The sequence below is a fragment of the Anas acuta genome, chromosome 1 (assembly GCF_963932015.1).
Source record: "Anas acuta chromosome 1, bAnaAcu1.1, whole genome shotgun sequence".
In the NCBI taxonomy this organism is placed as follows: Eukaryota; Metazoa; Chordata; class Aves; order Anseriformes; family Anatidae; genus Anas; species Anas acuta.
This window is the reverse complement of record NC_088979.1, coordinates 174,970,760-174,985,459: the sequence shown is the minus strand read 5'-3', so window position 1 is coordinate 174,985,459 and position 14,700 is coordinate 174,970,760. Positions and strand designations below refer to the sequence as shown.

General features: G+C 40.2%; 1 protein-coding gene across 8 annotated transcripts in view; it reads left to right on the top strand.

The window, feature by feature from the left end:
• The first annotated feature begins 8,229 nt into the window (after positions 1–8,229).
• The window catches only part of PNPLA8 (patatin like phospholipase domain containing 8), a 36,462-nt gene continuing 29,991 nt past the window's right edge, over positions 8,230–14,700 (top strand). For 2 of the 8 annotated variants that reach the window (XM_068669466.1, XM_068669464.1), the window contains exons 1-6: positions 8,230–8,418; positions 8,570–8,664; positions 9,099–10,312; positions 10,747–10,896; positions 12,116–12,267; positions 13,899–13,993. In XM_068669466.1, coding sequence (XP_068525567.1) covers positions 9,191–10,312; positions 10,747–10,896; positions 12,116–12,267; positions 13,899–13,993 — 1,519 coding nt within the window. In that variant the 5' untranslated portion in view covers positions 8,230–8,418; positions 8,570–8,664; positions 9,099–9,190. Of the gene's footprint in view, positions 8,451–8,569; positions 8,665–9,098; positions 10,313–10,746; positions 10,897–12,115; positions 12,268–13,898; positions 13,994–14,700 lie in introns of all 8 variants that reach the window. The other 6 variants (XM_068669463.1, XM_068669460.1, XM_068669461.1 and 3 more) reach the window with 6 other exon arrangements.

The window sequence follows — 14,700 nt, the reverse complement described above, 5'->3', positions numbered from 1 at the left end:
GGTGCCAACTAAAGACAGAGAAAAATATACTGAAAACAATATTGCAGAAAGAATGCATTCAGTTATGCAATACAGGCAGCTGCTAACGCTTGTCACAACAGGATAAGACACAAAATGAGGAATAGTGTCAATAACTCTATTCCTCAGAAAGAATTAAGCTTTGATTTGGACAAAAGAACTTTTGAGCAAGAAGCAGAACTTTTAGGAAAGCCAAAAGACTATTAGAAAATACATCTGAACAACCCAAAATCTCATCAATTTTCAATCCAGATAGACTACAAACTACCTTAAATTTTCAAATTAACATTGTAGTGAACATAGGAAAATATTCTGTCCTGCTAAACTTGTTTATATGGTGAAATTGAAATTCAAACCCTTCAAAGTGGACCAGGCTCTTAGTTGTGCACATGCCTATGTTTCGTGTGCATGTGTGTGCCTATAAATGTATGTGTGTGCAAAAGCTGCTCCCCTATACACAGCCTGGATGCCTTTCATTTGTGAAACTGTGTTCAGATGAGTGTGCTAATGCTGTATTTAAAGGAAAGAAGAGTTACTTCAGTAAGACCAAAAGCTACATAACAAAAAAAAAAAAAAAAAAAAAGTCTTTAAATCCTCAAAATGTTGGACTGAAACACATCAAATTACTATTATTACTCTTAGGCAATATTTTGGACCAAGACTCTCCTAAACTAAATGCAGTAGAAATTTGCCATGGGCATTAAAGCTGGAGAAAAAACAATAGGTATTGACCTCCTCTGACTTGTAACTCGTATATTGTAGGTACTCGTCACAGAACAGTAACACTAACTACGTAAATTACTACGTGCCTCTTTTTAATCCCTGAGGACATTATGTTCGAAAGAATAACTTTTTAACCTGTTTCAAAAAAACTTTAAACTTTATTATTCACAGTGCTGACCTCATCCTTTGTGCATGTTTCTGATTTCAAAGCTGTTACTGACAGCAGTGTGAGTCCCACTTGGCCTGAAGACTATAACCGGTTTGCTTAATTCACGTAATTGAATTGCTGTGGTAGAATTGTTTTCCACAGCTTGTAGATCATTCTCTAAATAACACCTTCTTCTCATAGCAGCTGTAAAAATTTGTGCAACTTCAATAAATAGTGTTTAGTGGTACAATACTAAGCTTTTACTAGTATTTCGACAACTTTCATCAGGCTACTTTAAGTTGAGACATAAATAAATCATTATAAATTAGGTACGTAGGCTTCTTCCAAAACCTATCTTTTTCATTTGCTGCATTCCAGACAGTCTGGATTCTTCATTAAGATACTAAATGGCCTGCCAGCTCACCTGCCACCAGTGCTGTGGAAAACAATTGACAGATACGGATACCCACAGGAACCTTACTGAGGCTCTCGACAGAGCTAAGAAAAACGGAGAAATAATGTGTAACTTCAGGAGAAGGAGCTCTGGTTTACAGATGGAATGGTTTTGAAGAAGACTGACAAAGTACTTCTTCCATAGATGAGAAGTTATAAACAAATTTTTTGAACAAAGGGAGAAATGCTAAGATGGAACCCGGTATAGTACTTCGTGGCCTGGTGCAAAGGTCAGACATTTCAATGTTTGAATTAAAAATAAAGTAAATAGCAGTGAGTCTGTTTCTCATTGTCTGATTCAGACAATACTGAATCAGCAATAGCAAACAATGAGGACAGTGAATTAATTCCAGTGTACCTAAAGAGACTGTGTGCTTTGACCTCTTACATTCATGCCAAGAGTGTTGTCTGACACTTACACAATCTCTCAACCAGATGCTGCAGTAATGAAATTCACTTCTATCAGTTCACGAGTGCTGAAAAATAACAGAGCAACTATTATAGTAATCACAGTGGGCTGGAAAGGATTTGTAATATGACCTCTAGCATGGGACTGAATTACAAATTCTAAGTAATCTCCTGCATTATTCATAATTACAATATAATTATTTGATTACTACATTCTTATTTTTAGCGGCTTGATTTGTAGAATGCACAAAAGCTCTGGTCAAGGCCAGAGACCATTGACTATGAGCTGTGGAGACACAGGAAATCAAAGATGGCTATAAAGAACTTTATATATCAATAGAATTGCAAACCCTGATTTAGGGATCCAAACTCCTTATATTGTGTGGGAAGCAGGAAACTGCTTGGAAGTAGCAAAGTACGAAAATGAACAGGAGGAGGCATAGCTGAAATCCTATATCCAGACTATAATCTAGAGTCTTAACTCCCAACAAGAGTCTAGTATCTTTACCTACTGAAAACACAGAGGCTGTAATTCTAAAGGTGTCTTACAACTATTCCTTCAAGGAACACACTGGGACTCATCCAATTCCTTTAAATGGGGTAAAAAAAATGAAGATCCCTGGGTAGAGAGAGGAGGAATGGCAGGAATAGGAGAAAAGAGGAAAAGGAATAAGGGCACTGACAATATCTAGTCTAACACTATTCTGAATAGAATACTTGTCCAGGTGATGCAAGAGAATAGGTTCAGTGCTATTTTCAGCCTGAAAAGGCTTAAATACATACTTCTGATTCCCTAAGATAATTTCTTGTTTATTGTTTTATTTGCAATGTGGAACATAAAATGCTTTCTTCACCTCTTGTTGAAACTAGATGACTATGCAGAAAAGAATGGAAGGTTCATGGAACCAAGAAGAAACCATGGAAACCAGAGAGAATCTTTAACAGTCCCTTCCAACTCAAACCATTCCATAATTCTATGAAAAAGGGACACAACTCTACAGCCTTGTGGCTAACACACTCTGATGGGAAGGGGAAGGCCATGCTGGTGTTTGGTCTTGTATGTGCATTTTATACCACAAATTATTGTGTAAGAATCTGAAGAACCAAGACCAGAAGCTATGGCCATCCTTGTAGGTAACTTCCTAAATGTGAGGCAGAAAAGCCATGTTTAGTTTTGCACTTACCTTCTGCTCCAGTACATTTACTTTTCTCATTTGGAACAACCCCAATAGGAAAGACACAATGAGAATAACTAAAGTCTTCTCTGATTATAGTTTATTTGGTTGCATGCACTGCACGCTGCATCACTGAAGGCAGCTAGGCTGGCATGAAACCTGTGCAGCTACAGCAACAGGACGAAGAGGGAAAGATCAGGTTTGACTTGGTGTGACCTGTCACAGCTCTAGTACTGTACATGCACACCAAGATGAAGCCTGTACTGGTTACCCGTCCTACAAATGCACCACCCATCTATGCATAACAGGCAATGCAAAGCAGGTTTCTGTACAGCAATCTGGGACTCTCACCTTAGCTAACAGAACCTGGTGCATGCACAGAGAGCAAATGCTGTCTCCATGGTACAGACAGCAGCCCACAGCCTGCGAGCAGTTGCACTCATGTGGTGCTACAGCTAGATGAATTTACATTTTGACAAATGGTTGAGCATGGACGTACTCTCAGGGACTCTGATCCTCGTGCTAAAGGAATTGCCAAACACTTCTTTTGGAAGACACATCTGGGAGAGGAATGGGGTAACAGCCCAAAATATTAACTGGCTGATAGGTGAACTGATGACATGGTATTTATGACAGCAATTTCCATGAAATTGAGCTGCCTCCTTAATAAATGTCACTTCTGTATTACTTTCTGAGATTCAATAAGGAGCAAAGCAGCCTATTTAGTTTAGAAAAATTATGTAAGATTAAAAATACTAGGTTTTATATAAGGTTTTATATTGCCTCCTTCCTGAATACACTGAAGGCAATTACACAACCATGAGACCACCTGGCAGGGACAGTTGTCTCTGAAAGTTTCTCTTCTGGTTGAGTTGTTTAAGCCTTCTTAAGGTTTCAAGATTTTTTTGTCATTCTTTGAAAAGATAAAAATATTGAAGGGATGTAACTGAGATAAAAAAAGCAATAAGAAAATAATGTAGAAATGTTCCACTTGATTTTTTGCAGTATTTGTGCCAAAAAAAAATATATCCAAATGAAAGGCTGCAGGAAGTGTCCAAGCTGTCATAAGTATCTGTGTCCCATAGTCTTCATTCTTATTATTTTGAGAACTCTCAGTGTATGCTCAGTCAAGTCACAAATTATTTTTTCAATATTGTATCTCCAAAAAAAAGGGGAAATGTTTTCTCATTTTTGTCTGCCATCTAGTGTTTAAAAGCAGAATGCCTGTGTTCTGCGTTTAGAAAGCTGAAAAAATTGGAGCACTACACAGCTTCTGCCTGTCATGCTACGTTGATGAAAACAAAAAACTGCATTTTCCCTAAGGCTTAATTAAGATGTTACATTTAAGCAGTTATCTTGGATACCATTACTAGTAGAATACTACTCTAACAATTTATGTTAATTTGTCCTAGTGCTTTGAAATCCTTGGGATATTTTTTTTTTTCAGTTTGTTTGAGTGTCTTAGATGATTGTGCTGCATTTCCAGGATACCATCCATAATCGACTCAGCAAGTGATTAAAAAAAAAAGTCTGTATATGCCCAAATGGCATATAATAGGGGTCCAAAGTAATGGGCAGAGCCTCACTTTGGCGCTGATCCATGCCACAGGATGTGGAGTGTCATGGAGTTGAGGAATCAGTCCAATAGTTAGGAGTCAATCCAATGGTTCAGTGAAGCTTCAACTTGCTTAGGATAAGAAAGAAGTGCAGCACTGGAGGAGGGAGATAGGTGAAGATGGAGGAGAGGGAAAGGGAGGGAGAGGGAGAGGGAGAGGGAGAGGGAGAGGGAGAGGGAGAGGGAGAGGGAGAGGGAGAGGGAGAGGGAGAGGGAGAGGGAGAGGGAGAGGGAGAGGGAGAGGGAGAGGGAGAGGGAGAGGGAGAGGGAGAGGGAGAGGGAGAGGGAGAGGGAGAGCTCCATCTGGGGTAAAAATCAGACCCTTTTTATATCCTTGAGATAGTCTCAGGTTACCTATGTAAATGCCCGTCAAATAGCAATGAAGAGTAAAATTTAATTTTGTAAGGAATTCCAGAATGTATTCATTTCAGTGTATCTGTTCCACCTTTTATAGTGAAGGAGACTGTAAGGAAACAGAAAACTTTCATATATCGTAGATCAGAAAAGAGAACCCTAGAAAGACAAAGTTTGGAACAATTACTTCTGGTAAATACCCATTTCTTATCCAACTGCCTCACGATGCAATGCATGATGACTTTCTTCACAACCAGCAGTCCAAGGCATACATATAATTGTGAATGCTATAAATAATTCTTGAAATTTAAAAGTATAGTGTAACTATAAATGGGCACAGAATGGACACAATAGTCTGGCTTTGAAATGTCAGAAATCACGTACATCAAAGAACAATTCTTCTTTCATTAAAGCAGGAAGATTTACCACAATTTTTGAGCTATAATTTGATTTACAGTTTGCATCTTATCTACAAAAACATGCATGAGCATATACATTGGGAAAACATTTTGAAAACTTTATTTAAAAAACCATAAAAATAAATTACAGGAACAGCACTAATTAAAATCAAACTACTTTAAGTATTATCCTAAACTGGAAACAGTCACAATTTAAGTGACCATTCTGACAAAGTTTAAGCATTGGGAATGCAATCTAATAGAGATCAGCAAACAAAATTTTGATAATCACAACAAATCCTTCTTTGAGGCTTTTCATAGAAAGTATTGAAGCAAAAGTAATTTTTAAATAGCTAATGTGCATCCTATTAAAATTAAAATACATCTCAAAATGTGATAAATGTGTTCATATACTTATTATATGAAAAGTACTGTAAGTGGAGATAGCCACTTGCATGCTTCAGATAGACTCACCTTTCTCACCTAAAAAGCAGGCAGTTAGTCAAACGGGATGAATCAACTCTCCTTTAACTATAAGGAGAACTCACAAAATTAGCCTAGTGGAGCTGTCTATCTTTTAGATAAATGAATTTAAATCAACTCTTCTTAAGGTCCCCTCCACAGCAAAGAAAAGTCTAAGCTCTCAAACTGTTTGAGAAGGTGTGGACGCAGAATTTGTACATGGGAATACATGAATGTATGCCTTTTTGTCCAGTGTTTTCTTAGTTCTTTTGCTGATTTGTGTGGTTGTTTTGCAAACCTGATGAATCACAGGCCTCTGAACGCATCAGATCAGACAGGTACAGCCATCCTCAGGGAGACCTGTGTGGCAAGAATGTCTGGGTTTGCAATTAGACTTGAAATGTGAAATCCCTGAATCTTTTCCTTAGGAGAGGTATGAATCACAGTGGTATATACATGTGGTACATATCTCTGTGGTAAAATGAACGCCTGAGCAAGCACAGAAAGGAATTTTACAAAGACCTTATGGGAAAAAGGTGACTGTTCAGAGCTATGTAAAGGTAAAAGGGACCGCATTATAAACCACATAATTTGCCAGTCAAAGAAAGGCAGGATATGCATGGGCAGCCTGTGGCCAAACTTCCTTCTTACTGAAGTTGTTGGTCTTGTTTTGCGTAATTCTTTGTTACCATAAGAATGCAATTTATCCTACTAAATGCCAGCTCAGACTCTTGCTTTAGATGGGCAACTGCTTCTTAAGCCATGGTACAAGATCCACCCTGATTCACCAGGCAGCCAAACAAGGAGGAGTCCTGGGGCATGCAGACCGGCAGGTGCAGCAAGGGAAGCTGCTTAGCCTAACACCCCTGGCAAAGAAACTACTCCTGTACCATAGCCTAAAATCTACCAGTACTGTGTTGTTCTCATAGCAATAAGTGGCCTTTACCTAAAGAAACTCACAAAACAATGGGCTACCTGCTACCTGCATTACAACTACCTGAAAGCAGGCTGCAGCAAGGAGGGTGTCAGTCTCTTTTCTCAAGTGACAAGTGTCAGGAAAAAAATTCTTAGTGGAGAGGGTGGTCAAGCACTGGAAAAGGCTGCCCGGGGAATTGGTGGAGCCCCTATCCTTAGATGGATGGATGCAGTGCTGAGGGACATGGTTCAGTGATGGGACTCAGTAGGTCAGGCTGAGAGTTAGACTCGATGACCTTTAAGTCATTCCCAACCTAGATGATTCAATGATTCATTTGGTTTAAAAACAAACCTTAGAATATATAGTGAAATCACACAACAAACTAAAGAATAGCCCACAGGTCTTAAAAACATTTGCCAGCAGTAGGCCATCACTAAATAATACAGAAAGGTATTCATCTATGGACAGGGAGTGCAGACCACACCTGCAGAAGACTGACACAGTCCAGAAAGCAGCAATGTGGAGAAGACCTTGGAGAGAAGATCTGAGTAATTGGGTGCGACCTGTTGGTGTGCTGTGCCATGGAGATTCTGGACAACAAGCAGCTCCCAGAGCCAACAAGCAGCTCTCAGAGCCACTGAGCACTTCACTGAGGTGAAGTGCTTTGGGAGAACTGCCTCTGTGTCTTGCCCTGGTACTCTTTAAGATTCATAAAAATCTGAGAGGGGGCAAAAAAAGGGGGCAAAACTACAAATTATTCAGTGTGTTATAATCCCCTGCAAACAGAGGGGCAGGCGCTGAGCTCTGCTCTCTGGGGACAGCGACAGGACCCGAGGGAACGGCATGGAGCTGGGACAGGGGAGGGTCAGGCTGGGGGTTAGGGAAAGGTTCTGCACCCAGAGGGTGGTCGGGCACTGGGACAGGCTTCCCAGGGCAGTGGGCACAGCACTGAGCCTGCTGGAGCTTAAAGAAGTGTTTGGACAGTGCTCTGAGACATAGGGTCTGATTTTTGGGTGGTCCTGTGTGGAGCCAGGAGTTGGACTTTATGATCTTTCTGGGTCCCTTCCAACTTGGGATATTCTGTGATTCATCCAGTATTCAGGAGCTGGAGGACGATGTGATGGAGGAAGTTCAATCCATTTGATTCTGACACTAACTGCAACACACAAGTGACACAAATTCTCCCGTGGAAAGAAAACACCAGGAAAGGAAATTCACTTTATTCTTTTTAATCAGTAAGAGCAGAGACAGGCGACTGGAATCCAGACCCCTATAAGAACCGCTGCCTGACGACCAGGGCAAGGATCCCACGACCCACCCCAGGCATTCACCGCCCTCCCCTACCACCGCCATTAGCTCCGGGCACCCCGGGCGGAGCCCCGTTACAGCGCCCCCTCCCCTCACGACGCCGCCCCCCCCGCCCGTGACGGCCGTGCCGCCCCGCACGTCGCCGCCCCGCGCATGCGCACCACCCCTCCCCGCCACCGCCCTGCCCTTTCCCCGCCTGGCACCGCCCCGCCCACCCTGGCCTCGGCCGCTTCCGGCGGGCTGCGCACGGCGCATGCGCAGCGGCGCGGCCCAGCTGCTTCCTGCGCTGCCGCGGTGGGGGGCGGCCGGCGGGGGGCAGGGGGCCGGGCCTGGCAGGAGCACGGCGGGTCCGGCCTCGCTGCGAGGGGAGGGGTGAAAACAATAAATAAATAAACCCCGCTGCCCGCCCCGGGGGTGTACAGCAGCCCGGGACAACGTGGGTGAGGGAGCGCCGGGCTGGGCTGGGGCTGAGGTGGGCAACGGGGTGTGGGGCTGGGGCCTGAGGGGGCTCTGAGGGGCCTGAGTGGGCTCTGAGGGGGCTCTGAGGGGGGTAAAGGCCGCGCCCAGCCTAACTGCGGTTCTGTACCGAAGGGTCGCGCAGGGAACCGGTGCCCGCTCACCCTCGGAGGAGTCCTTCATGGCAGTGTAATGTCATCGCCGCTTGGAAGGCAGTCTCTTGGCACGAGGTAAGGTGCCAAGGAGAGGTGCAGCTCGTTGGGAGGGCTGTCGAGCAGTTTGCTCTGTGCCACCAAGTGAATTTTAGCTTTCTGCTTACTGGGAGGACCAATGAGGCAGTTTGCGATATGCTAATAAGCGTTTTTGACAGCTGTTACATCTTGAAGGTCTTTTCCAACCTTAATGACTCTGTGATTCCTCAAAATGAACATAAACTGGCCTTTTAGGGAGATTGTGTTAAAATTAAATAGCTGGAATGACACTACCGAATGTCCTGAGCACTCGGTATCACAAGATTACGTAATTTCAATGTTTGTCTGTCTTTATTGGAGCAATGAATAAGCTGTACTTACTTTAAACAACTATGAGATTGCAGTCTAACTTGTTGCTGGTTTGGAGTTGCCATTGTTTAGTTTCTGTTTTATTTTGTTTTTGTTTTTTCTAGGTAACACCATGATATGGGACTTATTTATTGAAATATATTTTCTGGAATGAAGTAGACAAGCAACGTAGGAAAGGTGTAATTATTTATAAGTAATGACAGTTCATTTGTCTTTAGATACATATTTGTTCTTTGTGATTAACCCAAAAAGTCTTTGGTGGAAGCAAAGAACCGAGTACCTGTGTTTGTATAGACCTAAAGCCTTCTGGAGGATAAATCATGGAGTTCATCTTAGAGTTTTCCATACAAGCGAGCCTCAGTGTAAATGGGCCAGAAGCAGGACATTTTGGTATAACAAGCAAATTTACAGCCATGACTTCTTATACTACAGAGTTTCTAAACTGTTGACTTCTTCTTCCAAAGGACTTACAAAAGTGAACAATCGCATGTCACGAATTAAGAATACCATAGAGTCTGTTTCGAAGGCTGTGTCTGGCACTCACAGTGAACTGGTGTCGCGGATAGCTCGGTTAAAGTCACACTCAGGTACTCTAGGAAAAACAACTAAAAGTAATGCAGATGAAAATAACCTCAGTGCCAGTCTGGAAAATGGTAAACAAATTTCAGATGCCAGAACTCAGGAGGATTGCAACAGAGGCCTAGCTGCCAGGAAATGCACTGATGCAAACGAAAACTTGGAGTCTATGCTAAAAAACTCAAGTGGGGCTCATCAAGATACTCCAGAAGATTCAGCCTCTAAAACCCAACTTTTTCATATAAGCTACCTTTCTACAAGTTTTGGAGAGACTTACAACTTTGTAGCTGACCATATCAACTGGTACTTCAGTAATAATTCCGTTATGGATCAAGAGAAAAAGAGGAATGCTTTGTTACAGGACTCTAAAAGTGAAGTGACAAATAAGCTTGGTTCATCAGAAAATACTGTAATTGCTGAAGAAAAGACAGTGGCTTCAACAGCTACTTTGTCTCCTGAAACAGAGACTCAGGATGCTGAAAAGACAAGTACTGCTCTTCCAATTTCCACTAAGAAAAGTATTGCAAACTTTCTTTCTTATCCCAGTAACAGCGTACAAGCTTTTGTAGACAGTTACATTGGTGGGTTGGTGCCCAAGTTAAGGTCAGAAACAAAAGTTGCTGCACCAGAAAAGAGTAAACAGATAGAGCAAGAAGGGTCTGAGAAGGATGAGGAAGACAAAGCAAAAGAGAGTAAGACAGCAGAAGACCGGGAAAAGCATCTGTCCATTCAGAGAGAAAAGGCAAGTCTTTGTTTACTGTTTTTACATATATTATTTCTGTGCATAGGTATATTTTATGTAAGAATGTGTCTGTATAGATGTATTTACATGTATATACATATAGTTCATATTTATATACATTGTAGCTCTAGTTGTTTTTTTTTGGCTGCAGTGACAGTAACATACTGTTTCGTGGTCCAATCATTTTGGAGTTGCCCTGACAATTCTCCCAGTCAGAAATCCTGACGCCAGTTTGTTTGGTGTCTGGTTGTTCTAAGAATTCTTTATTTATTTCCTTGTAAACAAGGCCTGCTTCTGTTTAAGACATGCTTGTACGACATGCTGTCCAGGACTTCTGTGAAATCTTAAAATAACCTTTTGGAATTAGTCTTGACAAATTGTATACATATTTTAGAGTAGCTTTATGTTCTTTGTATAACTCTTATCTGTTTTAGATCATTGCACGAGTGAGTATTGATAACAGGACTCGAGCTTTAGTTCAAGCCCTACGAAGATCCTCTAATCGAAGAATCTGTATCAGCAGGGTTGAAGAACTGACTTACCATCTTCTGGAATTTCCAGAGAGCAGAGGAGTTGCAATTAAGGTGCAAATAATCTTTATGCTTAGACAAGCAATAAATATCTGACAGAGGTATTCTTATAGAATGACATAAAACTTTCTTCTGTGCTTTTGTGGGCTAGGCATATTTTCTTCTTGTAAAGATTATGGTGTGAATATCTTTTAGCTTTTTATTTAGCTGGTTCAAGCAGATTCATTATGCAAACTATCAGTAGTCTAGCCTAAGGCTGTTAAGATTGCTATGTTTAATTTAGAAGCATACAGCATTGTCATGTGGGTAGATAATATAGCTTATTCTAGTGGTAGATGAAGGTCGTACGCTGTGTTCTCTTTCGCAATTGACCAGACGGGAATGTACTGTACGGTTGATCTACATATGTGTAACAGTTTTGATGCTTCTTTGCATGCTCCCTTCAAAGAAAGGACAGGAGTGGAGTGTAGAAATCAAAGAACTTTACGTAATCTAGTTCTGTTCGTTGTCTTTCCTGCATGCAGTGAGGACAGGAGGTGGGTGGTAGGCTGTTCTAGCCCAATCAGGTGTTTGTCAGTTCCATGTGTTTTTCCACAAGATGTGACAGTTGGGTGACATGGATTGTAAAATTGCTGGATGGAGTTCAGGCCAGGAGAATTACCCTGGCTGGGCACTGGTCAGACGTGCACATGAATAGTTGTGAAATATTTTATTTTGAGAGAGTGCACTCACTACTCCCATGTTGATTATAATATATCTTTGTGATAATAATTCCAAATTTAACAGTCAGTGTGAAGAATTTTAAGTTTTGTTTTGATATTAATATGCTTTGAAGGCACTTCCTACTTTGAATCAGTGTGATATTTAATAATTAAAATCTGTGCTTTGAGTTGTACTTCATGTGCTCAATACTGGAGTTTCTATTTGGGAAATGTGACATTAATGTCCACAAAACTAAACTGCTGGTTAAATAATTAAAAAAAATAAAACAACAGTAAGCTTAGCTTTTATAGTTATTAGAAGGATTTTAATTTCAGCTTGATTGATGAGTTGTGAGAGCTGGTTATTTTTAACAAAAAGGGATGTACAACATAATATTGGAGTCATTTCTTCCCCTTGGTAGATATAGAGATGGGTAAATACAGGCTTAAAGAAGTTTTCTTGTAACTCATATACTACTTTAATTCTAAAATGTGAAACTAGTGAATATGAGTGTGAATTCCTTTGGTATAAGCATTTTGATAACTACAAACATCTTTTATCATAACTATAGGAAAAAGTAATTCCATGCCTCCTGCGACTGAGACAAGCAAATGACGAAAGTCTTCAGGCTGCTGTTAGAGAGACTTTAGCAATAATTGGATATACAGACCCTGTGAAAGGCTGGGGAATTCGAGTCCTTGCTATTGATGGAGGAGGAACAAGGTAAAACTTGTTTTTAATATATGCTTGTATATCTCTTCATAGTGTAACTGTAAATAGAATTTCAGTTTCTCTTTGACAGTTTTGTGCCTAAACATGCAAAGTCTGATTTACAGTTCTGTTGCATTTGACTATTCAAGTCATAGGTACTTACTTCTGTATTCATTTTTACTTAAATTTCCATGGATTAATAGTCCTGGGACTCTGAAATTACTTTGTTGGCTACATGCATCAGTGGTTCTTGGACTGACCCTTTCTTGTTTTGGAAATGAGTAAATTAAATGGTCATTTTACTTAGTGCTCATCTCCATAATTCAAAATTGGCAGGAATTGCTGGTAGTATTTTGTACTTTAATGTTTATGTCAGCTTAATAAGACAAAACCTGTTCTTGTACCCTTCTAGAGGACAATGTGCCTTAGCAGGACTAGTCACATGAAAGAATGAATAGGCTAATGGTGAAAGCCCTTCTCGCAGAGCTTTTTGTTTATATTTCTTTACCTACTACCAACATCTGCTTTTATTAAATGGATGTATCACGTGTCCTCTGTTACTTGTGCTCTAGTTTTGCATGAATTTATTCACCTACCACAATTTGTAAAGAGTAGCAGCGAAAGCATATGCAGTGTTTAAAATCTGATATTTATTAAGAGCTATGTTTTCAGGCACATTTGAAGAAATTTTCTTGTCAAATGTTTACTGGTTCACAACTCTTTGTTGATAGAGAGTGGGAGTCATAGCAGAAATAGTTTTGCTGACTTTGTTTCTCCGTGGTATTTATTTACATCAAAATCAGTTGCCTTCAGTAAGGAGTAAGCATGTGACAATGTCAGCTTGGGTGTTTCTGAAAGTTCAGTGTAGACTACAAAGTAGAAAGAAAGATAGTTCACAGATAACAGCACAGGATCAAAGATGTTTTCTGTCACATAATTTCACTTAAAAGTGCAGGCTCATGTGAGCTGTAAAACTCAATGTTGGGCAAATAAGTAAATGCAGTTGATTATAATTATACTTACGGCAGAAGTATAAAGCATGTTTGCCTGTTTACTTTTCAATAAAAATGTGAATGCTTGCCTACATGTATAAATAAAGTTGTAAAGTTTCTGTTAGATTTCTAGGTCAGTGATATTATAAGGACTTTTTTTTCAATTTGCTGCCTTCGTGTTGGCATCCTGCCAACAAATAATTCTGAAGTAGAGTTGCCTTCAAGCATTGTATGATTTTCTCATTAATTGTAATTTTTTGTAAACCTGGTGTTTGCACTAGATAGCAGTATCTTAAACATATGGGGCTAGTATGTTAATACAATGTATAATTATCATAATATTTAAACTGTAAGTGCTTGTGGAAAAGTTTACAAGTTTAAACTTGTATTAAGGGAAATAATTTGTAGCAAGGAGGGGCTGATCTCAGGAGGATGTGTTGGCAAGGTGATGCTTGGTTTGATGCAGCTTTAGCCATACGCAGCTCTTTAGCATAGGCCTGGAAAATATAGATACCAATACTTTTTCATTCCCTGAAATATCCAGGCTTCTTGTTATTGCAGTTATCAGTTCTGATTAATCAAAGGGATGCATAATTAAACCTGCATAAGATAAAACTGCCATTATATGTATGTTTTTTTTCTGTGTTTCAGGGGTTTAGTTGCACTTCAAACACTGCGGAAACTAGAAGAACTTACTGGAAAGCCAGTTCATCATCTTTTTGACTACATTTGTGGTGTAAGCACAGGTAACTGTTAATCCTCAAGTTGGAATTTTGCTATAAATATAGCAAGAACATCTGAAGATAAATGTAGATTTTGCAATATTTGCCAGGTTTCTGACTTTGAGTGTAAGCTGGGAAAGTACAGGTGTAATTTTAAAGTTGTTTTTTTTCTTGTAAGTAAAAACATTGGGTTATTCATGACATGCTGGTTGCTTTTGATTGAAACTTCAAACTGATTTGTCATTTTTTCAGTGAATATAAAACCTCAATTTTTTGCACAGAGTTACAAATGTCTTAAAATGTTTATGGCATTTACAGAAAAATGTGATATTCCCTGTGGATTAATAGTGGGTCAGTAATGTTTCCTGTCTTTATTAATGACCTCCACAATGGCACAGAGTACATTTGTATGAAGACCATGGATGATACCGTATTAGGGGGTCAATACAGTGATGGACACTGCCCAGATCAGCCTTCATAGGCTGGAGAAATGGTTTAACAGGAACTGCCTGAGGTTCAGCAAAGGCAAACACAGAGTCATCCATCTAGGGTGGAATAGCCTCATCTGGTATACGTGCTGTGGGCTGACTGGCTAGAAAACAGCTCAGCAGAAAAAGACCTGGTCTGTTGGGAACTGGTTGAACATGAATCATCAGTGTGTCCTTGCAGCAAAAAAAGCCAATCACATATTAGCTTGTGATGTACCTAGCAGATTAAAGGTCTCTGGCCCC